The sequence below is a fragment of the Filicampus tigris genome, chromosome 4 (genome assembly GCF_054856515.1).
Source record: "Filicampus tigris isolate MCC_2025a chromosome 4, RoL_Ftig_1.0, whole genome shotgun sequence".
NCBI lineage: Eukaryota > Metazoa > Chordata > Actinopteri > Syngnathiformes > Syngnathidae > Filicampus > Filicampus tigris.
The window spans coordinates 20,162,868-20,186,377 of NC_141220.1; the positions used below are offsets into that span (position 1 = coordinate 20,162,868).

The 23,510-nt window shown below is 41.8% G+C and overlaps 1 protein-coding gene across 3 annotated transcripts; it reads left to right on the forward strand.

Annotated features, from left to right (window-relative positions):
* On the forward strand, positions 1-23,267 carry LOC147148869 (potassium/sodium hyperpolarization-activated cyclic nucleotide-gated channel 3-like). Of its 3 annotated transcripts, none has more exons than XM_086028760.1 (8): positions 1-632; positions 8,192-8,615; positions 10,366-10,527; positions 11,355-11,573; positions 12,859-13,005; positions 14,775-15,015; positions 17,171-17,335; positions 18,296-23,267. In XM_086028760.1, exons 1-8 carry the CDS (start codon positions 1-3, stop codon positions 19,804-19,806), a joined length of 3,501 nt encoding a protein of 1,166 aa, XP_085884886.1. In that variant the 3' UTR covers positions 19,807-23,267. The 3 variants fall into 3 exon arrangements, with proteins under 3 accessions (XP_085884886.1, XP_085884887.1, XP_085884888.1); XM_086028762.1 differs by having other exon boundaries at positions 346-436; XM_086028761.1 differs by lacking the exon at positions 12,859-13,005.
* Positions 23,268-23,510: the final 243 nt, after the last annotated feature.

The window sequence follows — 23,510 nt, forward strand, 5'->3', positions numbered from 1 at the left end:
ATGGAAAGGTTCCAGTCTTCCATGCGCAAGCGGCTCTACAGCTTGCCGCAAAACATTGGGCAAAGACCTTTTGCGGTGGACGAAGGAGACAGCGGCGACAAGGACACGAAGAGGAAAAGTATTCTGCTGAGACATTTGTCCTCTCTGTCTCCCGCGAGCAGTTGCAGGAGCATCGAGGGGGGCAGCACAAATGCCGGCGCGAAGACCAACTTGAACGGGGACTGTCGCCGTTTCAGAGGCAGCGTCTCTTCCATCAGCGGGCGTCATCTTACCGGGTCAGATGCGGCGGCGGAGCAGCGCTGCCTCATCCCGGAGGCGGACGCAAGTGTCGGCGACGGTTCCCCCGGAGAGCGCGGCGCGGCAGCGGGGGGTCTGGGCGACGCAGCGGTCGGCCAGTCGTCGGTGTTCGATCAGACGAGTTTCATCAAGTTGGAAGGTACCGAGCAAATTATCCCCGAGGATGAGCGGCTCTACCAAGCCGGATTCATGCACCGGCAGTTCGGGGCGATGCTCCAACCGGGAGTCAACAAGTTTTCTCTGCGGATGTTGGGGAGTGAGAGGGCCGTGGAGCACGAGAGGGAACGTGTCAAATCTGCTGGATTCTGGATTATACACCCATACAGTGATTTTAGGTAATTCATGTGCAGTCAACCCGAAAGTTTTACACACCTTCTGGAATTACAAACGCGTTTGTTATTGACCAACCAGTCACAAAGAAGAACCAGCCATTATTTTATTCGATCATGTGCAAAGAAAAAAAAGTTGATTTAAAATTAATCTATAGCCAAAAACATAATGCTTTGCATTGATTGAAACTTTTTAGTCATTTTAGAAACAGCCCAGTGTACAGTATAGCTCTGCATCACTGCAAACCGGATTAATGGAATAAAAGGAAATTAATACATGACAGGCATACTACTGCATTTTTATCATATTAAAAGCGGAATTCCAGTAATTCGATTGCGCCAGTGTCTCTAATGACATGGCAAATGATCAGTATGTGTGTTTTCCCAATAGCAAAATATGACAATCAGATGGACAAACTAATGCATAGCATACAGTGATTGTGCAATAATCAATGGTTAGATAAATGTCTTAATTTCTGAAAATGACCCTGGACTGAAGACTTAATGACACACACTGTAAAGGCCACTCTTGCGGAGAATCAGTTCATGCCTGCTAAATGAGTTTATTAGCATGAAAACATGAGAAAAGCACCATTACATTTGATCAACTCTGGCTCTGCAGGATCACGGATGATCCAACCAATCGGTTTTCCAAACAATTAATTTTGCAAATAATTGCAGTCCAGTGTTTTTGAGGCAGTCTTACACACATGATATCATTCTGCCCACCCATCACCATCCTATCTTGACATCTAACCAGCAAACTCAGCCATCCTACTTTGTTGTACACCAATGTGTGTCACTGCTGTTTTTTTTCTTCCACTCATCAGAATTACACTTTTTTTTTTTTTTTATCATTTAGTGAGACCAGTGGATTATATTAGAGAGAATGCAGCAGGGGCTTGGAAATGGGGTAATCAAAATAGGGTAACATGACCATTCAAGATATTAGAAGCACACATTAGGCGGGATTATTACAGCACAATTAGTTTAATGGAGTGGAGATGTTGTGGATGGAGTGGGTGCCACCCGCAACACGCTGACATTAGATGGCCAGAGAGAGATTGGAATGGAATCAAGACACCCAGCTGTTTGTTCTGTGCTGTGTACTAGGTGTCATGGCATCACGCTCAAGCAATTAGGACATACAATACTCAACCCCCGACTATTTAAAGTGCCCTCTCTAGATATTATATATATAACATTTTATATACAAAAAAATGTAATTGCTTGACAGCACTAATATACATTTATTTCTTTCAAAGTTAAAGCATTAACTATGGAGATTAATTTAAATTCTATAATACACAAAAAAAAAAAGAACTCAGTTAACTCAGTTTTATTTACTTCCTCTTACAGCTGACCTCTGCTCAAGGTGTCTAACTTAGAGGAGAGTCACCGTCTCAAAGACAGACTTTTATGTAGTTTTACTTTAAAATGTTGCTCGACGGCTCACTGGAGGAATCCAAAATATTTTGCAAACTTTGCAAAGCCAAATTCAAATACCGTATTAGTTGTATATCTTTGGTTGTTCAACTGTTGCATTTTACAGGAAAATAATCATATCCAGGATCAAAGAAAGCTATTACAACAGTATTTGAATATAAATGTACTTTTTTTCCCAACATTAATTCCAAGATTTTACTCAAGTAAATATCGGTTCCAAGCTTTGTAAAAAATTGTAGTTGAAAAATGCGATTATGCAGATTATGGAACATTTTTCGATTAATTAGTTAAAAAAAGTTTAATCGCTTGACAGCACTAATATGTATATATATACATATATATATATATATATATATATATATATATATATATATATATATATATATATATATATATATATATACATATATATACATATATATATATATATATATATATATATATATATATATATATATAAATATATACATATATATATATATATATATATATATAAATATATATATATATATATATATATAAATATATACATATATATATATATATATATATATATATATATATATATATACATATATATATATATATATATATATATATATATATATATATAAATATATATATATATATATATATATATATATATATATATATATATACACTGAATCTACCAAATAAAAGAATAGATTCTCTCCTTTCACCAGGGAGAAAAACTTTGATTCTGCCCATTTTCTGTGATTTTATAATCAGCCGAAGAACAAAGGTAGGTTTAACAACATGCAGCTGTTTCTCACAGTGGACTCACAACCGGGGCGTATCTCGTATCTAAAATGGTGCATCGCTGCCATCTATAGGTTGTTGTGCGTCAGCAAAGTCGTTGCCAAGCTCGCAATTTATAGTGGAGCAGCATCAGGCCCTCCCCCACCCATCCCCGTCGAAAAATGTAATTGACAAGTTTACTCGCCAATCGCATTGTGAAAGACTTAGATAGCCTTACCAAACTTAAAATGGAACATCTCACAGGATGTCTAATGCCAAAATAATGAATCACTACACGCAATGCATATTGATGACTGCTCTATTACGCTTTCAAAATCATAAATCAAGACCAGCCCTTTAAAACCAACTGATATTTTCTGTCCTAATTTCCTGAGTTTTCTGCTCGCCAAAGTTTGCTTTCCCACCATAGAAACTTGAAAAACATGCATTGTTAGCATCCAATTATTTATCTGTTTTCTATACTGCTCGGCCTCATTTGGGTCATGGGTATGCAGGAGCCTATCCCAGATAAACGTCGCCCTTTTTCAACCGCCGTGTAATGAATGGCTGCTGTCTTTTATTTGGACAGCAGTAGACTCTCTGGACCCACTGTCACGTTCATATGATGGTGGTGGGCCTGAGCTTCAGTCAGTACAGGTGTGCGTTAAGCCACTGAGCTGATGCAGGCTGGTGTGCTTCAGCTGCAGTCTGGCAACAAGAGATAAGTATCTCCAGTACAAATGTGATCCCTTTTTTTCAGCTGTCCTGATTGATCTAAGCTCCTTTTACAATTTTAAGCCTTTTTGTGTTCACTTTGCTCATAACTCCTCTCTCTTTGTGCTCTCATGCTTTTTAACCGAGTTGCACTCTGACCCAAATCGTGCAAGATTCCTTTTCGGAGAGGTGCACAGTCCACACAACTGCGAGCATTATTTTGACGCACATGGCAGATTGCAACAGTTAGTTGCCTGGTCTTTGTGGGTCGAATGCTGCGTGCACAGTCAGCTGATGAGCCAACAGGAAGGTCTGAAGGGGGGACGGTAATGCACTGTCCCCTGGACACTTTTTTTTTTTTTTTTTTTTGCGGTGCAGCTGTTCCGATGTTCACAGTGACGCGTGCAGAGCTGTAATGCTAACTACTCAACATCTGGCTGATGGGAGCTGACTTCTGGGGTTGATATGGATTCCCAAGAGATAACGGTGGATTTATCCAGAGAGGGGATGAGCAATTAGGACCACTGTGTCACTGCAGCGACAACGGGCAGATGAAGAGAGCAATGCAAATGCTTTGTTTGACAGACAACTGAAGGTTATAATGGAAAGTGGGCCAATCGCCTTTTCTGGCACATGAATTCGACCGTTCACAAGGCAAAGAAGTAGTTAGGTGGAGTAACTTCAGTATTTGTAGTTTCCTCAAGGGATCCTTGGATTCTGATAACACAGCTCGTAGTAGTGTTCAAACAAATGAAGCTTGTAAATGTTCTCGCTCATCCAGGTCATTTCATTCTCAGGGCATTGATTGGATCGCAACCAGTCGGTTCTGGTTGTCTTAGAAGACGTTTCAGTCAAGCCATGTTGCATGAACTGCTTAAGACTGCTCAGATGAGAGACGAAACGTCATATAAGAGAATCAGAACAGTCCAGCTGCGGTTGATTCAATGCGCTGAGAACAAATTAATCCACTATGTATTATTAAGATACACCGGTAATAAGTGACAACAAAGCCCAACTCAACAAATCTTTTGGACATGTTCAGCTGAATTTTCTCAAATTGGCCATATTTTCAGTTTTAGTGGTACAACAGCCTAGTTTAACAACGTGATTTGTTTCATCCCATTATTTTTGATTTCTTAATTTATGGTCGCGTGTATAGATGTCGCGCTCCGATCACATTGATGGGAAATTGGGGCCGATCACGTGTTTTTCACCTGATTGGGCATCGGGGAAAAAAGATGGTTTTTCTTCATTTTTTGAAGGAAATTGAAGTTCACAAAATGACTAAATAATCCAAAGCTTTAAAGAGCTTGCCAAATGGACCACTAGTAGCTTAATTTCATATTACACAGTGTTAATTTTTGTTTTTTTTTCTGCGGGTGTAGCAGTCAGAGTGAGAGTAAGAGCATTGCACGCACACGCACGGGCACATCTGCCTGTGCACAGTGCTCGCCGATATGCTGCAGCAGAGCCTAAATTGTATTTGGAGCAACAGGGAGACACGAGCATTGTGAAAACATTCATTTGAATGCACGCTCTTTTTTTCTTGATGTATTGCCAAGGTATCAGATGGGGACTCAGTATTGGCAGATTCTTAAAACCAAAGACTCGTACTCGGGTACCAAAAACGTGTGATCGGAACATCCCTAGCCACAGGAGAGTTGAAGCCAAACCCGGCTAGCTTTTCATTCTTACCTTCATACTTACGAGCAATTCAATCTTCAATGCCTGATTTGTACCAACACTATGAAATTTTATACCGATATGGTCATGACGGTCCTTAATTTGAAATTTTCCCTCAACAACAAGGGACACATTGACTCAGACAATGACCTTTTTATAAACACCTCAAACTTAACTCATTTTATTTGATTAGTCTATATTGCTTTATAAGTGGTCTGAGCCAATGCAATGAACTACAGGTAAATCAAACTTAATTCATATTTGAGGAACCGTATACTAGGGCTGTGCAATTAATCCAAATTCAATTACAATTACGATTATTACACTCCACGATAACAAAATTGGCATAATTGTAAAAACGATTCATATGCATTTTTATCCAACGCACAAGGAAATCATACTTGGATTTATACATTTGCACCTTTTTTTTTTCATTTTATAACAACTATTTTTATACATTTTGTTTGGTCCAAAAGAAACTTACTTACATTTATATGTCTTTATATTTTCGATGTTTAAATCATTTCTTGTATTGTGCCCAAAAATAAATGATCGTTTCTATAATCGTGATTTCACTTCTCACCAAAATAATTGTGATTCATATTTTTTTTCATAATCGAGCAGCCCTACCGTAATACAACCAGTGCTTTGACATGATTACAGCATCAATGAACCACCGTTTCCCAGTAGGTCTTATTATTATACCATCATCATCATTATGTATCGATTTGCCGACATCGTAATCTCCTCCTCATCACGAGCTGTTCGCATTTATTCAGGCAAGGATTACATTGACACTTGTTGACAGGAAGGTGAAAGCCTCATTTAATCAGCTCTGTTTAAAGTGAATCCTCCACTGATCAATGTTCATTCCTCGTGAAACAAGTTGGTCTTGAGGATACAGTGTGTTAGTGCGCCCTCACAAGTAACTTTAGGGGTCCATCTTTGGAGGCTGTTGATTTGCGCTCACTGCTGCCGGTGCTATGTGTGCAGGTGTGTCAGGCTGCCGGATGATCGATTCAAGGTTAATTAGTTCCCCGAGATGGATCGCGCGTGCGATCACACACTCGCACGCTTTAGATCGCATTTAGCTGGAGTTTTGCTCGGCTTGGCCAAGATGCGTTGGACTGATTATTGCTGTGCTTAGTGCCATATTTAGATTGAAATCACTCCGTGGTACACTTTTCTAAAAGGTCCTTCATACATCAGCTGCTTCAAGGAGAAATTTAATGCAGCATGCAAACACAAAGGCGATGTAGAGATGATGACCAAAATCAATTTGCCACGCAGCTTTGAGATGCAACAGAGCACACCGGTGCTGATTCCTGAGCATAGAGTCAGGTGTGAAAATCGATATTTTCTTATGAGCAAATCAGATGGACTTTGTCTCCATCCTTGTGCCCTGAAGCACAATGTTGGACAAAAATAGAGGCAGCATGTTCTCAAGAGATATTCACCAGTAAATCATGCAGAAGTTTAGCAAAGTTCTACACGTAAGCTTCAATTATTTTTCTGTAACTTAACACAATTCATAAACATGATCGTTTTTGGTAGGGGCGGTTCAGGTCACGTTGCTTTCAGAACATAATTGAAAAATAATTCAATAAAATAAGGTACTTGTAGCAAGCATATCTGTTAACTGCTTGCCTGTCTTAATTTGTGTTTTCTCAAGCCTAACTTAATCGTAAACAGTGATTCTCAAACCACTGGGCCGTGGAACATTAGTGAGTCGCGCGAGATCAATTTTGCCACACGAGATGATCCAGTTCCACTGAATTGGTCCAAAAAAACATTTGAAATAACTTGTTTGTTCATTTATCTTTGCCAGCCAACAAATGCGTGTTCTTCACCTAAATGGCAGAAGGTACAATTAACCTTTATTGTCCACCTGTCGCCACTTCTACAATAGATTAAGTCGTTGCTTCTGTGAGTATGAAATATGTCAGAAACGTTCCAGGACTGGTGCCAGAAAAGCGATTGCAAAGACACACTATCTGACTTTTCCAGTGAATGTGGCAATCAACCAGGATGTTGTCAGATATAGCGCTTACTTAGTTTAGTGTGTGAGAAGAGGCGGGGCAACGCAAGGCAGCTTTATTTATATGACACATTTCATACACAAGGCAAATCAATGTGCTTCACACAAGCAAGGAAAGCTTTTACAAACGCGACAGTTAACGATATTCAGAAGCTGAGCAGAGAAAAAATGAAGTCGCTTACAAAAGTTACTAAAAACATATGCAGGCCCACAAGTTGAAACAAGGCAATATTAATATGAAATATGAGTTAAACAGCAAAATCCCCTCGTTTTTAGCCATCTCAGGGGGTGGCCATTTTGTTACTTCTGTCGACTGAAAATGACATCACAGACCCTGAAGGCTCAGATAACGACCAATCACGGCTCACCTGTTTTGTGAAGATGAGCTCTGATTGGTCATTATCTGAGCCCTGAGCAGTTGTGACGTCATTTTCCGTCGACAGAAGTGACAAAATGGCCGCCCCCGGAGATGGCTAAAAACGGGTGGATTTTGTTACTTAACTCATATTTCATATTAATCATATTGCCTTGTTTCCACTAGTGGGCCTGCATAGAACATATTCTTAAAAAAATATGTTTGGGTTGACTTTCGCTTTAATAAAAGGCAATGGAAAAAAGCAAAGTCTAGAGTTGCGGCAGCAAAAATTGTGGGTGCCTTACCGTGACAATGCGCCAGCTCACTGCGCCCTGAATATCTCACAGTTCTGTGTGTTCAATTTTGAAAATGCTTATGTATAACTCAAAATTACAGCTTGTTTATCTCTCCCTTGGTCTGAAAATCAATGTCGATATATTATGTGAGAAAACCTTGAAATCATCCATCTGACCTGCGACAGTTTGAATCATCGTTTTCCCCTCTGCGACTAATGTGTTATGTATAAAATGATTTTCTGCTCGGGCTGCGGGTGTTTTTTGTGTGTTTTAGATTCTACTGGGATTTGACCATGCTGCTTTTAATGGTGGGAAACCTCATCATCATCCCCGTGGGCATCACTTTCTTCAAGGACGAGCACACGCCGCCCTGGATCGTCTTCAACGTGGTCTCGGACACTTTCTTCCTTATGGACCTGGTCCTCAACTTCCGCACGGGTATCGTCAAAGAGGACAACACAGAGATCATTCTGGACCCGCAAAAGATCAAGATCAAGTACCTGAAGAGCTGGTTTGTGGTGGATTTCATCTCCTCTATACCCGTGGACTACATCTTCCTCATCGTAGAGACTCGCATTGACTCCGATTTTTACAAGACTGCGCGAGCCCTGAGGATCGTGCGCTTCACCAAAATCCTCAGTCTGCTGCGTCTGCTACGCCTCTCCAGACTCATCCGCTACATCCACCAGTGGGAGGAGGTACATTTGTATTTACCCTCACCTACCAATTAGTTAGTTACACCCAGCGGGCCCCATAAGAGAGGGAAAGTGATGACCGTGATTGACAGGGTCTAGAATAATGAAACTCTACCATCTTATTGTACGTAGCCAAACATTTGCACACATACACAAGTACAATGATAAATCTCATAAAATGGTTTTGCTTCATTTTGTCTATTTTTTTTTTCATTGGATGTACAGTATATGATTTTGGCATGTCCCACACACTGCTCTCCTAACTGCAGTGTGTGTAATAGTCGTTAAATAGTGTAAATGAAAACATTTGTACGTGCATTTATCATCCACAACTAGTTATTTAAAGAAATTAGTCATTTTGATCGTGTATTCTCCGTTTTTATGATCATATTACGTGTGCCTGAAATTGTTGTCCACCCTGTCATTATAATGTAACGTGACTGCCCCTTTCAGGATCCATCTCATGTTTTCAGTGACATAACTGCCAGCGTTTTGTCTTTCTTTAATGTTGGCTAAAACCGTGCCTCGTTGCATGGTAAATATTTACAGCTAGATTTTGTACAAAGTAATTTTTATCGTATTAGTGTTATCGTTTCTTGTTCTCGAGCTTTTCATATCCAATCTGTCGTAATGAAATATCAATTGATTAAAAACCTCTCACAAATTCGAATAATATTTGTTAAACAGTGCACAGTCATCTTGCTTATTGAATCATGTTTCTAAGTGAAGGTCCACGAGGAGTCATAAATGATAAATGGGCTGTCGCTTGTATAGCGCTTTTCTACCTTTGGTACTCAAAGCGCTTCACACTGTACCTCATTTACCTACTGAGGACGCAGCATCAGGAGCAAATGGGGGTTCTGTATCCTGCTCAAGGATACTTTGACCTGTTCACAATAGCCGGGGATCGAACCCACAACCTCTGAGTTGGAAGACGACCACTCTACCACTGAGTCTCACCGCCCCCGTTAAATGCTAACATTAGCCAAAATTGTCCACCCTGTCCGCAAGCGCACATAGTTTGCATGTTGTCTACTTGTTGGCTGCTTGCACTAAATTCGTCTCTCCCCTAAAAATTGCAGGAGCTCGAGCAAAATGTATTTCTAACAACATACTTTATCTACTTAGTACAATAAATATGAAGTTCACTGGAAAATCCCATATTTTAATGGGTGAAGTGAGGAGGTCTCAAAGGCACCTTCTTTGGATATTGACACAATTGTGCTTGTAAATGCAGCAGTGTTGAACAGCACTAGCTTTTACGTTTTACCTCATATTTTGAAAAGAGGTAATATGGTATACGGAACGCAGTTATTGCCTGAGTTACAATTTGGAAATTCTTTATCATATAACTGAGCATTTTTTCAAACATTAATGAGCCAATATTTTATGTCAAGCACTCTCTTGAGACTTAAAAACAAACCGACACACTTATTTAATAATACTTTGTAGTATTTCCCTACACCTTTTAATTCAGATATGTCAGGCTGCATTCCCCATAGGACAGTAATATTGGTGGTAGTTTATTACGCAATATTGAAAAAGCCTTTTGTTCTCCATAGTGGATTAAGAGCACTATGGTCGGCTATAGGACAACTGTAGCCATCGGCATACAGAGAACAGAACAGACTCCATTTTGCAAATCCTCTCATTGCTTGAGTGAGAATTCCAATTTCATAGATTTATTTACTAAGAGAGATTCATCACATTGTTTCACGTCCATTAATGGTGATCATCTGTGTGTGTGTGTCAGGTTTTCCATATGACCTATGACCTGGCCAGTGCCATGGTGCGTATCATGAACCTGATTGGTATGATGCTGTTGCTGTGTCACTGGGACGGCTGTCTGCAGTTTCTGGTTCCCATGCTGCAGGACTTCCCTCCCGATTGTTGGGTCACTCGAAACAAGATGGTGGTAGGTTTGTTGTTTTTATTCACTATCTTCTCGGACAAACCACAGTGACAGAAAAAAGGATTCTGATGTATTCCTGTAGCCAGTGACAGGCCGTTATTTGGTACCTGGTTCTTAAGTTGGGCACCTACCCGACTTAATATAAGATGTTAATAGTACAACTATCACGTCACAATTATAGAAACCATCAATACGATATAAAAATGCATTAGAACAGCATGCAAATCTGCCACGTACCCTTGTGGAGCAGTTCAAAGCCAATATTTATATAAAAACATAACAACGAAAAATTACATACTGCATCGTACTCACCAAAGCTATAGAAATGTTTGCGACATGTTGCGGATGTGTTTTGCTAGTTGGCTGTCACAAAATGTTCCTCTTACCAACCAATCAAAGGACGGAAAATGCTGACAATCGTCGAGCGCCAGTGTGCTGGCCTCGTAAGGACGAATTTGAAATCCGATTGGTTAACGAAACAGTCCTAATATCGTTTTAGTTACGTTGGCCAGCACTATTGATTCCGAGGGCCCTCGGTAGATAACAGAAACATGGCGCAACACAGAGGCTGAAATCTGATTGGACAAAAAAATACAAATAAAACATCTATATACATGTACTGGAAGCAGTGCAGCCAAGAGAACCACTTCAAAATGAAGAGAATACATTGTTGGGAATAAATCAATCCAATTTCATAGAACATATATTTGAATTTAAATTGTGAATGTAGGTCAATGCTTCTAATGGCATTTCTGGTCTTGTCATCCACCACTGACTTCAATAGAGCTGGATAGCAATAAACATTTTTGTCACTCGTTTTCCCCCTCCAGAATGACACGTGGGGTCAGCAATATTCTTACGCTCTCTTCAAAGCCATGAGCCACATGCTGTGCATCGGTTACGGGCTGTACCCGCCAATAGGAATGGCCGACGTGTGGCTCACCATCCTCAGCATGATTGTGGGCGCAACCTGCTTTGCCATGTTTGTGGGGCACGCCACTGCCCTCATTCAGTCACTGGACTCCTCCAGGAGGCAGTACCAAGAAAAGGTAGGAGGCCACTATTCATCAATGATCTGCAATGACTTTTTAGGTCAAAGAGATGAAATGTTGAGGATAGATGTGACACCGCAAGTTTTGTAGTGATGCATCTGTGCACGGCTTACATTGACCTCAACACAACAGAGAAACTGGATACTTCTTTGGGAAACAACCACTTCAGTGGGAAATCAACCCAAACACATTTTTTTCAAGAATATGTTCCCAGCAGGCCCACTAGTTGAAACACGGCATTCTGATTAATATTGTGTTTGTGGAATGTGAGTTAAGCAGCAAAATCCACCCCTTTTTAGCCATCTCGGGGGCGGACATTTTCTCACTCTCACTGTCGACTAAAAATGACATCACAACTACTCAGGGATCAGGTAACGACCAATCACGGCTCAGCTTCAGAAAACAGGTCAGCCGTGATTGGTCGTTATCTGAGCCCTGAGCAGTTGTGATGTCATTTTCAGTCGACAGATGTGACGAGAGATGGCTAAAACGGGTGGATAAACTCTTATTCCACAAATGTAAATATTTATCAGAAGGCCTTGTTTCAACTAGTGGGCTTGTATAGAACATATTCTTGTAAAAAAATATGTTTGGGTTGACCTCCCCTTTAATGCTCATCACTGTAATTCAGCTTGAAGAAATGGACTGAAATCAACAACTACAATGGAGGGAAATCATGATTTACTCCTTAAAGGCAAAGTTATGTTGGTTTTAAATAGACAACATATAATTCTCTCGCCTCTTTTATCTAGTTTGGCAGTCAACTTCAAGTGGGTGTGTCAATAAACAGCTTGAAGTCTCTCTTGTTTTGTTTAGAAGAGTCGGCCAAACTGCGAATGAACAGTCGTATCTGGAAAAATGTGGTCACTTGTATCAATCTTGAAACAATCTAGTGCTGGCATATAGTGAAAGGCAGACCTACAGCAGGACAAAAACAAACAGGTTGCATCCACTGTCTGTTAGTGGTGTTTTGCAACGAGAGTACATGGCTGAAGGACACAGTACTTAATAACATTAGCCGCAGCCTGCAGAGCACAACTGTATTCGTCAGATGGGGCAGAGGCCCAAACCTACACTGTGGACAGGTTTCACAGATGGCCTGACAGTTGAGTGTTAACATAATGAGGCACATTATAGTCGGCCCCTGAGCCAACGCATCAAACAGATTAATTAATATATTACATTTGCCATGACTTTGCGTTTTGCTTTTTGATTATAATTGCTGGTTGTCTTTTGTAGAAATTGCTCACGTTGTATCATCACCGTTCAATTGTGGTCGCAGTACAAACAGGTGGAGCAGTACATGTCCTTCCACAAGCTCCCGGCGGACATGCGTCAGAGAATCCATGATTACTACGAGCACCGCTACCAGGGCAAGATGTTTGACGAGGAGAGCATTTTGGAGGAGCTAAATGAACCACTGAGAGAGGTCAGAAGTAATCTGCTTTGAGGATTTTTGCTTCCCGTATAACTGTTACTGAGTCATAAATATGTTGATGGCATTGGAAATGTAATCAAATCAAATGTAAAGCCGGGGCTTGACATTTGACGTTCACTTTAACCACCTGTGTCGCTATGTGGGCTGTGATTGATATTGGCTGTCTGTCTCAATATTTTAAATGTCATTTAACTTTGGTGAGAAATGTACAAAGAAATAACATTTATGATTAAATTATTTTTAGTTTGTGCACCTGAATAGATTAAAAAAAAAAAAAAATTGTGCTCGTAATAGATCTAAGTGGCCTAAGTATAATCTAGCTCTATCTTTTCACCATCGTGTTTATAGTCATGTAATCTGATTAGTAAATGCAGGAGACTGCATTAATCGAGCGCTGCTATCCATGTTGCTTTCATAATGATTGCAAATGTCTCACAGATGTTACGGTTGTGTCCCATTCAGGAGATCAGAAGGAATAAAAGCACTCACACTCCATAGTCAAGTCAAATTTATTTGTATAGCCCTTGATCACAAAAGAGTCTCAAAGGGCTTCACATTGCCACAAATATTAACATCTCCTAATCTTAACCCCACAGAAGGGCAAAGAAAAACTAAAAAAAAAAAAAAAAAAAACATCCGGGAAAAAAAAAAAGAAACCTTGAGAAGAGGCCGTAGATGGGGGAATCCCCCTTCCAGGATGACCAGGCAGCAATGGATGCCGAGTGGGCGACATTTAACATATATGGTGCTATAAAATCTCAGTCAGTTAGACCTGTCTAATAAGAGTCCATTTTGTAGTCTGTACTTAAAATGGAACATTTTAAAGGAGTAAAAAAAAAAATTTTTTTTTTAAATTGTAACGAGCAATCATGGCTCAGCTGATGAAAACGGGTGGATTTTTTTGCTTATCTCTTATTCCACAAACGCAATATTAATCACAATGACATATTTTTGGAAATAATTTTGGGGAGTTGACTTCCTTTTTAAGAAAAACAAAAAAAGTTAGACACCCTGAATTATAAAGTACAAAAGTAGAAATTATTTTTTTTCAACGGTCCGTTGTATGTAGTACTTGTTTGGGTAGCTTGGTCTAAGTAAATAAAACAACCTTTTATACTTTTATTAACTTGGTTCTCGAACCGAGAAGAAAAAATACAATATTACTTGTCGTATATGGCTCGGCTTTTATGCTATCAAAACATGTTCCTGTAACTTTGCTTACGCTCTAAATTGAGTAATAAAAAAAACAAAATTATTGTATGATAACTGTGGGAAAAGCCTTGCTTTAATGTCTCTGCTGGCAAAAGGCAGAATGCATTTGTCATTCGCAAGTCATTATTATAGCCTAAAACATGTAACAATTCTCATGAATAAGTCCATGAATGGGGAATATGTATCTCGTCGTTGTTCATGCTCCCTGCTTCACGTCCCTGTTTTTTTCCCTTCTTTTAAGTCTCCAAGGTCTCAATCAACCACGATCTCCACCACGATTGACTTTACATCCCTCTAGTTACTTTTTTACATTTTGTTGTTGTCCACTGATGTTGGGGAAAAAAAAGTAACAGGACCGTTTTGATAAAGTAAGAAATGGAAAGTACAGACATCTGTTTTCAAATGGAGGGAATAAAAGTAAAAAGCAGCCTGAAAAATATATACTTACTGTAAATATACTGTCTACTTACTTGTAAAGTACAGATAACTGGAAAAACTGTAGCAGTAACAAAGTATTTGTTCTGCTTTACTTCCTACCACTACTGCAGGAGATCATCAACTTTAATTGCCGTAAACTTGTGGCCTCCATGCCTCTGTTTGCCAACGCCGATCCAAACTTTGTCACCTCCATGCTGACCAAACTGCGCTTCGAGGTTTTCCAGCCGGGCGACTACATCATCAGAGAGGGAACCATCGGCAAGAAAATGTACTTCATCCAGCACGGGGTCGTCAGCGTCCTGACCAAAAACAGCCAAGACACCAAGCTGTCCGATGGCTCTTATTTCGGAGGTAATGTCCCCACACAACGGGCTGTTTAATGCATACTAATATAGCCCGTGGCTGGCAGCAGTTCACTGATGTGAAGAAGTGGTAATAGTCTGCCTTGTTTTGATTTATTTTGCTCTGGCACTCAGCAGATTAACTTCCCGCACTATTGCGGCTGGGAAAAATTGTCCACATCATCTCCTTAAAAGGGGCTCGGGACTAAGCATAGATTGTTTGAGCTTTGCTTCCATATGTGGGTTTCCCCCCTTTTTAGCACAATATTTATTGCTGAATTGTATTTTATTTGATTTTATTTTTTGCTGCAATGGAACATACTGTATGACTGACAATTTTTTGCTGTTTTATCCGTCAAGTGTAATTTGCCTACCGGCATTTGCTAAAACCTAAAAAGTCAGTGGTTAGGCTTTTAGGGTGAATACATGTCACTCGTGGTCAAATTGCAAGTGAAGGGAAAATGTGTTAGTACAAACACATGGACGATAAATTTGTCAGCAGTCCCATGTGCTCATGCGACTAAAATAGATTAAATCAATAAACAGGACAGCAAAGTGAGAGCGTGAGGGACCCTGTGTGTTTGGGTCTATATCCTCAATATGTCTGCCCTCAAAAATATGTCTTTTTTTTTTTTTTTTCAAATGCCGCTTTATTTAATTTTTCTGATCTGGCACGACAGATTAGGTCAGGACAAACTGTAAGCTGCAGAAATTGCATTAAGTGCTCCATCTGTGGAGTTCAGAGGCAGCGCTCTTCATGTTTCATCAACTACCCCTTACTGAAACCATTTTGCCAATTTTATTTTATTTTGTTTCAGGAATGAGAAAAACATATTTTTGCTTTTTTCTATCTTCATTCTTTTCAAAGAATCATCTCCTAAATTGTATTTACATTTTAATAATGTTCCCAATATTTTTAAGAATAATCACATACGTATTTTTCCGGCCGTAAATCGCTCCGGAGTATAACTTGCACCAGTCAAAAAACATATCATGAAGAAGAAAAAAAAAAGGACATAAGTCGCTTTTTGGGGGGAAATTTATTTTACAGAAACCAAGACCAAGAATAATAGATCTGAAACTCACACCCAAAATTCCCATTCCCTATACGTGCCCTTGAAATATGTTCCAAGCGCGCACTACTTCACTCTCATTGTCTGGAAACAAAGATTGCTGTTCAAATGTGATGTTTGGTTAGTCAGAGTGCCCCAAAAAAGGAGTGCCGGAGCCCGGTGCTTACCTTAACTAGAATCCTGCGTCGCACTATGCCAAAGGAAGAACCTGGTCAGTTATTGTGTCTTTTGCCGCTCTATATCCTTGTTGTGGTGTTGCATTACCACCACCTTCTTTCGAAGGTTGCCGCCAGTAAGGAATGACTACTTCTTGTCTTCTTATTTTTCTTTTTCTTCTTTTCTTCTTCCATTTTTTTTTCTTCTTCCGTTTGGCGGTTGGCAAATACTTTTGGTGCATTACCACCACCTTCTTTACCGCCATCTTCTTTAGCATGCTAAAGGAGGTGGCCACTGGCGGTAATGCATGACTTCTTCTTTTTTCATTTCCTTGTTGTTATTCTTTTTCTTCTTCTTCCATTTGGCAGTGGGCACATACTTTTGGTTCATTACCGCCACCTGCTTTATTTTGCAGACCACGAACCCATTCAGTTTCAAATTGAAATTAATTAAATGGCTATTGGCTAAAGTCCAAGAATGGATGGAGGGAAGATTTATTAGTATATGGCATTTTATGTGCTTGTGTTTTGTTAAGACTAAGGGCCCCAATGGAAATAAGTCAATGATTTTATTCAGCCACCCTTGTTGTTTTGTGCATGCTATGGACCGCAAACTGATTCGTTGAATAAATTAAACTTAATGTTAAAGAAGGTGGCTACCGACGGTAATTCACCAAAAGTACTGTACAGTATTTGCCAAACGCCAAAAGAACGTGGTTAGGGAACGTGGATTTTGGGTGCCAGTCCAAACTCAGATTTTGAATTTTCAGTATACAAGTTGCACCTGAGTATTAGTCAAAGGACCAGCCAAACTTTTTTTTTTTAAATGTGACTTATTGTCCCAAAAATGTGGTGATACTTTTGCATTTTGACCTCTTTTAAACAGTTTGCATGCATTAAGTTAAGTGAATAATAATTCTTGCCACACTCCCTGCAGAGATCTGCCTCTTGACCCGAGGCAGAAGGACTGCTAGTGTGCGAGCAGAGAATTACTGCCGCCTCTACTCTCTGTCGGTGGACAACTTCAATGAGGTACTGGAGGAGTATCCCATGATGAGGAGAGCCTTCGAGACGGTGGCCCTTGACCGACTAGACCGCATCGGTGAGACCTTCGGGGATAAAAATTCCAATTCATTGAAGTCTTGTGACCCTTATGCTAATTTAGAGGCTGCCATGCAGTCCTTACAACTGTTTTGTGATCATGAGTGATGCCTTGACATATGATTATACCAGCTTTGTTTTATGTTATATTTATTAAAATATTTTTTTTTTACTTTGTGTTTGAAGCTCAAAATGTGAGGTACGAGTAAGCTTCAGATACGTCGCCACTTTAGAGAAGAGTGGGAAAGAAATCACCTCTCCCCAAAACACCACAGTGTATATAATAATTTTAAAAAATGACACTATATTGTAAAATGTAAACGTAAAAAACATAATAGAGCAAAAATAGAAGAGTATGTAAATAAGTACAATATTTTATAAAGCGTGATTAGGTACACACACAGACCAGAGGGGTCAAGTAACAAAGTACAAACACTTTATTACCTTACTTAAGTACAAAGTACACATTTTGGATATCTATCGGGCCCTGAAGGTAGTAATTGTAGTAACATTCTGGCGATTTCTCGGTGGGCTGACGTCTTGCTTGGGCCCGCTCCTCCGCCCGCACATTAGTTTCCTCAGACCCACCGATCTGTTTTGAAATCAGAAAATATTGTGCGTCCACAATACTTGAATCCAAATATCACCTTGTCTTTCAAAACGTACACAGAAGGAGGCCATTATGTATAGCACCAACTGCACTAGCTTTGTTACTACCGGTGCCACCAAGTCACAATACCAAGAATACCAATACCAATTAATACCAAGAATAGCAATAATTTAATACATGCCTAGGAACAACAACACTGTAACTACAGTGCCCTCTTTAATTATTCACACAGATCAACAGTAGTTCCGCACAGTGGTTGGGAATCACTCAATTAGAGGCTGCCCATTGAGAACACATTGCGGTCGTCTACAACCATGCATTTTTTGTTCTTCTTCCTCTTTTTAACAACAGGGAAGAGAAACTCCGTTCTTCAGCATAAAGTCCAACATCACCAAAGTTCGGGCACGTTAAACCTCCAAGAGAGCGAGATCATCCAAAGGATAGTGCAGCACGACCGTGACATGGCCCAGTGCACACGACTGAACCAGACTAGCAATGCACAGATCTTGAACATCCCCCCTCCTCCCTCATCACCCACCCCGGTCATCTGGGCCCCTCTTGTTCAGGCTCCATTGCAGGCTGCTGCCGCCACCACGCCGTTGGCGCTGGCTTTGGCTCACCACTCCCAGCTGCCCCCCATTCTCTTTCATCATCCTCTCATCCCTGGCTCCCTAAAAGAAACTATCAGCCAGCCAAAAAGAACCCACCCTGGAGCAATGCCACCGAGCGTCTGTGGATCAGTGCCCAGTTCTCCCACGGGTTCGACTAAATTCCGCACAGAGGTTGAAACTCCCACTCTGGCCTCCATCAGAGTGCCACATCTCTCCACGGGGCCCTCGCCCACTCTGATGTCTCAGCCCATCTTCACCAGCAGTCTGCAGCCCCTTGCCCCTCCTGCTCAGCCGGCCCATCAGCCTCCCCACTCTGGCATGGCTTCCGTCTTCCCCGTCAGCCAGGTCGCCGTCTCATACACTTGCGCTGCTCAGCTCCACTCTCAGCCCTTCCACAGAGCCATGACGACACCGCCCCATCCGTTCGGTTTGTTCCAGCAGGGGGAGACGACAAGACTCGCGGGGCGATTCCCAGCCCCGTCCTCTTGCGCCATAAGTCCTCTGATCTCCAGCTCTGTCAGCCCGATTCTAAGCCAGCTGCAGCAGAGCTCTCACGCCAACACGCAGCAGATGGGGTCAGGTCATGGCAGCGCAGGCAGGATCACCAGCAGTCTGAACTTCCCACATTTGCCCATCATCACCAGCACTCAGTCCTCCGGCAGGACATCCGCGGGCGGAGGCGGGGCCGCGGCGTCTCTGGCGCAGCACAGCCTGGCGGGCCTCCATTCGGTTTTCCTGCCACAGGTTCTTCCCGACCAGTCCGCCCTCGCTTCGCTGACACAGTATGGCTCGGCGGAAGCCTCGCCTTGCTACACACCTCCTCTCCACAGTCCCAGCTTACAGAGCCCTGTGAGAGGAAAGACAATTTACCAAAGCGGGCCACCCGGGCGCAAGGACTCTCACAGCCCTCTTACCGTTCAGACCTCGTGCCCGGCAAACGTGGCGTGCACCATCAGGGAGAGCAACGACTCACCAGCTGAGCTCTTTACGCAGGAAATAAAGACCATCTCAGGCTCTTACAGCTCTTTACATCACACACAAGACAGGCTTCTGGCTATCACCTCAGAGGGGGCGACAAGCCCCTTCCCCTCCCCTGTCGCAGCCAGTAAACTCCAGGTCATGATCCCGGGTCAGGCCACTGCTGTCACCTGGGCGTATTCAGGACTTGAACCTCAGAACCAGTTTCTAGCTGTAAATTCAAAAATGTTGGAGAGCCAACACAACCAGTCGAAACTTCCCTCAAGTTTGTGAGGCTAAGACACACCCTCCTTTAATGGTACAACTGAAAACTCTCCACTACGGCCTCCCTTTTGGCATCCCTTTTTACTCCCACTTTGCTCCATTAAATATAGGAGGGTGTGTGATTCTTATCTGATTGCGGATTTACACCGCAATCAGATGGATTGACGATAATAATGGACTATTTCTTTAGCATATTTCTCCTTTAAATAGAGGAACAAAACCCTATTTGATGGGTATGTAGCACCTATGAAAATAGGAATTCATCAAGTTATCTCTACTATGTACACAAAATGTGACTGTTTCAACTGTTTAACCCTGTTTTCTTAGCTACCATTTGTCTTCACTTATTTACAGCTTTGTCAAGTTTGATGAAACCCCCCGAAAAATATTGTCCCTTAAAAAAACGTTTCCCCTTTTCTCAGTTATGAATGCAAAGTTACTTGAGAGAACTTGAGGGGCTCCGGTGCACTTTGATCGTTTTCAGACATCGTGTGACATTTGCATTGTCACCAGTAAGTCAAACTTGTTTACGATGGATGTTGGACTTTGCCAAGAATTCATTGAATGCACATATGGAATTTCTAGGTACATACAAGGGGTATAGAATTTCCAGGTTGGTGACCAGATGATCTCATCTCTGCTTGCTGTTTGTGGATGATGTTTGACTCTCAGGGCCTTCTGGGGTAATTTGCAACCAGGATGAGAAAAAGTATGTCCCAACTGGGGGCCATGGTTCTTCGTCAGAAAAGAATGGATTGCTCCCTGTGGGTTGGGGGGGAAGTCCTACCTCAGACGGAGGAGGTCAACATCTTGTCATGAAAGAGGGCAAATGAGTCCTGAGATCGACAAATTAATTGAGGATGCGGTCTGGCATGGTGAAGAGAGTTGAGCCAACAGGTCATGCGCTCTATATACCCGTCAATCTCCATTTTCCCCATTACCATTGGTCACAAGATTTGGGTAAGGAAAAAAGGAAAGAAATCACAGGTACAAATACCTGAAAGTTGTTTCCTATGCCTGGTGTCTCAGAAGATTCGGGAGGAGCAGTGTGGTTTCCATCCTGGCCTTGGAACTGTGGACCAGCTCTACACCATCAGCAGGGTTCTGGGAGTTAGCCCAACTAGTCCACTTGTGCTTGGTGGACTTGGACAAGGCGTTCAACCGTGTCCCTTGGCGAGTCCTGCAGAGGATCCTACGGGATTACTGGGTGCGGAATCCCACAATACAGGCTGTTCGATCCCTGTATGACTGGTATCAGAGTTTGGTCAGCATTGCTGTCAATTATCAGATTCATTTCCAGTGAGGGTTGGACTGTGCCAAAGCTGCCCTTTGTCACTGATTCTATTCATAACCTTTATGGACAGAATTTCTCAGGGTTCAGTTTTGTGACTTTAATTATTGCATCTCTGCTTTTTGCAGATGATGTGGTTCTGTTGGCTCCATCAAGCTGTGATTTTGAGCTCTCACTGAATCGGTTCACAGCCAAATGTGACACGTCCAAGAATGAGTAGAGAATGAGGGTGAGAAAGAGCACCTCCAAATCTGGGGCCAAGGTCCTCAGTTGGAGTGCTCTCTCCGGCTCGGGGATGAGATCCTGCCCCAAGTGGAGGACTTCTAGAATCTTGGGGTCTTGTTCACAAGTGAGGGAAGAATGTAGTGGGAGATTGACAGATGGATTGGTGCAGCATCTGCAGAGATGTATGTGGACTCTGTCACGATGAAGGACCTGAGCCGAAAGGTTGAGCTCTGAATCTTTAGGTCGTGACCGAAAGAACAAGATCATGGATACGACCGATAATAAACTTCTTACACAGGATGTCGGGGCTCTCCCTTGGAGATAGGGTCATCCTGGAAGGGCTCAGAGTAAAGCTGGTGCTCCTCTGCATCGAGAGTAGCAAGATGAGGTGACTCCGGCATCCGTGCCTCCTGGCCACCTTCCTGGTGAAGTGTTCAGAGTACAACTCAACAGTAGCAGACCCCGGACATGCAGGCTCCAAGACACGTTAGAAAGACTGTCTATCAACTGGCATGGGAACGTCTCTGGATTCTACCGAAAGAGCTGGATGAAGTGGCTGGGGAGAGGAAATTCTCATCTTCTCTACTTAGGATATTTGCACCACAACCTGACCCGGATAAGTGGAAGGAAATGGGTGGATGGTCGGTGCTCAACCTTAGTGACAGAACTCAGTCATCCCTGTAATTTATTTTTCAGATCCCTGATTGGGCGCCATGTCAAACAGGAGGAGACCCTAGGACAGGGGTCTTCAATCCTGTTCCTCGAGGGCCGGTTTCCTGAATGTTTTCCATCTCTCTCTGCTGCAACACACCTGATTCATATGATCAGGATCATTATCCAGCTTCAGGAAACAGGCCCTTGAGGAACAGGATTGAAGACCCCTGCCCTAGAAGAAACCTCTGATGGCCTGGAGGGACTGTGTCTCACAGCTACCTGGGAATGCCATTACATTCCTTTGGAGGAGGTAGGGGAGAAGTTGACCAGAGACAGGTCTGGGCATCTCTGCTTCACTGCCCCTGCAAAGAAACCAGATTAATGGATGTTCTCATTTGAAACCTGTATGTCTTCCAAGTTGTTTCAGCAATATTGCACAGCCAAACGGGGCAGACAAATCTGATCATATTTATATATAAATGTAGTGACTGTAATGTTTGTCGACCTGGGTGGACCATGTAGGTCAGCAGGAAGAGTGAACGAGGCAGCATGGCTCTCACTTCTCTGTTCTATTGCAACCTTTTTCAGAGGACAGTTGGGACACCCAAGCCATGCTTTTTGTATATCCACTCTGTTTTTTTATGGCCATGAACGGGTACTGTGAGTCAAAGCATTTGCGTCAGATTGGGTTAATTGTTTGAATGCATTGAGGAGCGACACAGGCGAATGTGAATGTTTCTTGCACCAATCAAAGGGCTAAAAGCAATCACTTGGACGTGATAAACAAGAAACACCGACGGGTCACATTGCTACACATTTACCTCTTTTCATTGTGTCTCATCGTATCACAACACTGACCGATTCCTCTGTTGTGTTAATAACTACATGTTGCTGAGTCGCACCTTGCTGTGAAAGGACTGGCGATCAATCATGGCTTGGCATCCTTGGCGTCGTTTAGCTGCCTGGTTTGTGGATGTTGAGGATGAGTTCTGCTGCGACTGAGTGACGCTTTGGGTCACCAAGCAGCCTCTGCCGGTGGACTCGATCAATCCCTCATTACTATTCTCCTCCAAGCCCACAACACCAGAGGCATGAGTGCAGCTTGTCAAGAAGGTTACAGTGGGTGCAAGGTGTGTGTTTTCATAGGAAGGAAAGTCATCTATTTCTATCTACAGTATTCATTGTTATTTTTGATGCCTTTGAAATCTGAGGATTCCATCTCCTATGTACATACAGTATGTTAGCTCTATTTTATTATTTTAGGTATGGAATTCAATGCAATAAATGCTTGTCTGCTCAATTGTGCTTGTCCTGACGGTTGCCTTATTTCCAGAAGCAGAATGTGACACAAACAAGTTTTTACATACATTATTACAACATCAGCTGCGCCAGACTTCATATTCCAGATTACCAAAAACTTAATTCTGGAAAACATTTTTCCTGGCATCTCTAAATTAATCTCACATGGGATGATATCAGTTTGTATCTCAAGGCACCACTGCACATCTTTTTCCATACATACAAATGGAACAAAGAAAACTGA

Coding starts and splice junctions, on each gene's coding strand:
- LOC147148869 (XM_086028760.1), top strand. CDS start 1: ATGGAAAGGTTCCAGTCTTCCATGCGCAAGCGGCTCTACAGCTTGCCG. Junction 11,574..12,858: donor GGAGGCAGTACCAAGAAAAG/GTAGGAGGCCAC, acceptor TTGTGGTCGCAG/TACAAACAGGTGGAGCAGTA. Junction 13,006..14,774: donor TAAATGAACCACTGAGAGAG/GTCAGAAGTAAT, acceptor CCACTACTGCAG/GAGATCATCAACTTTAATTG.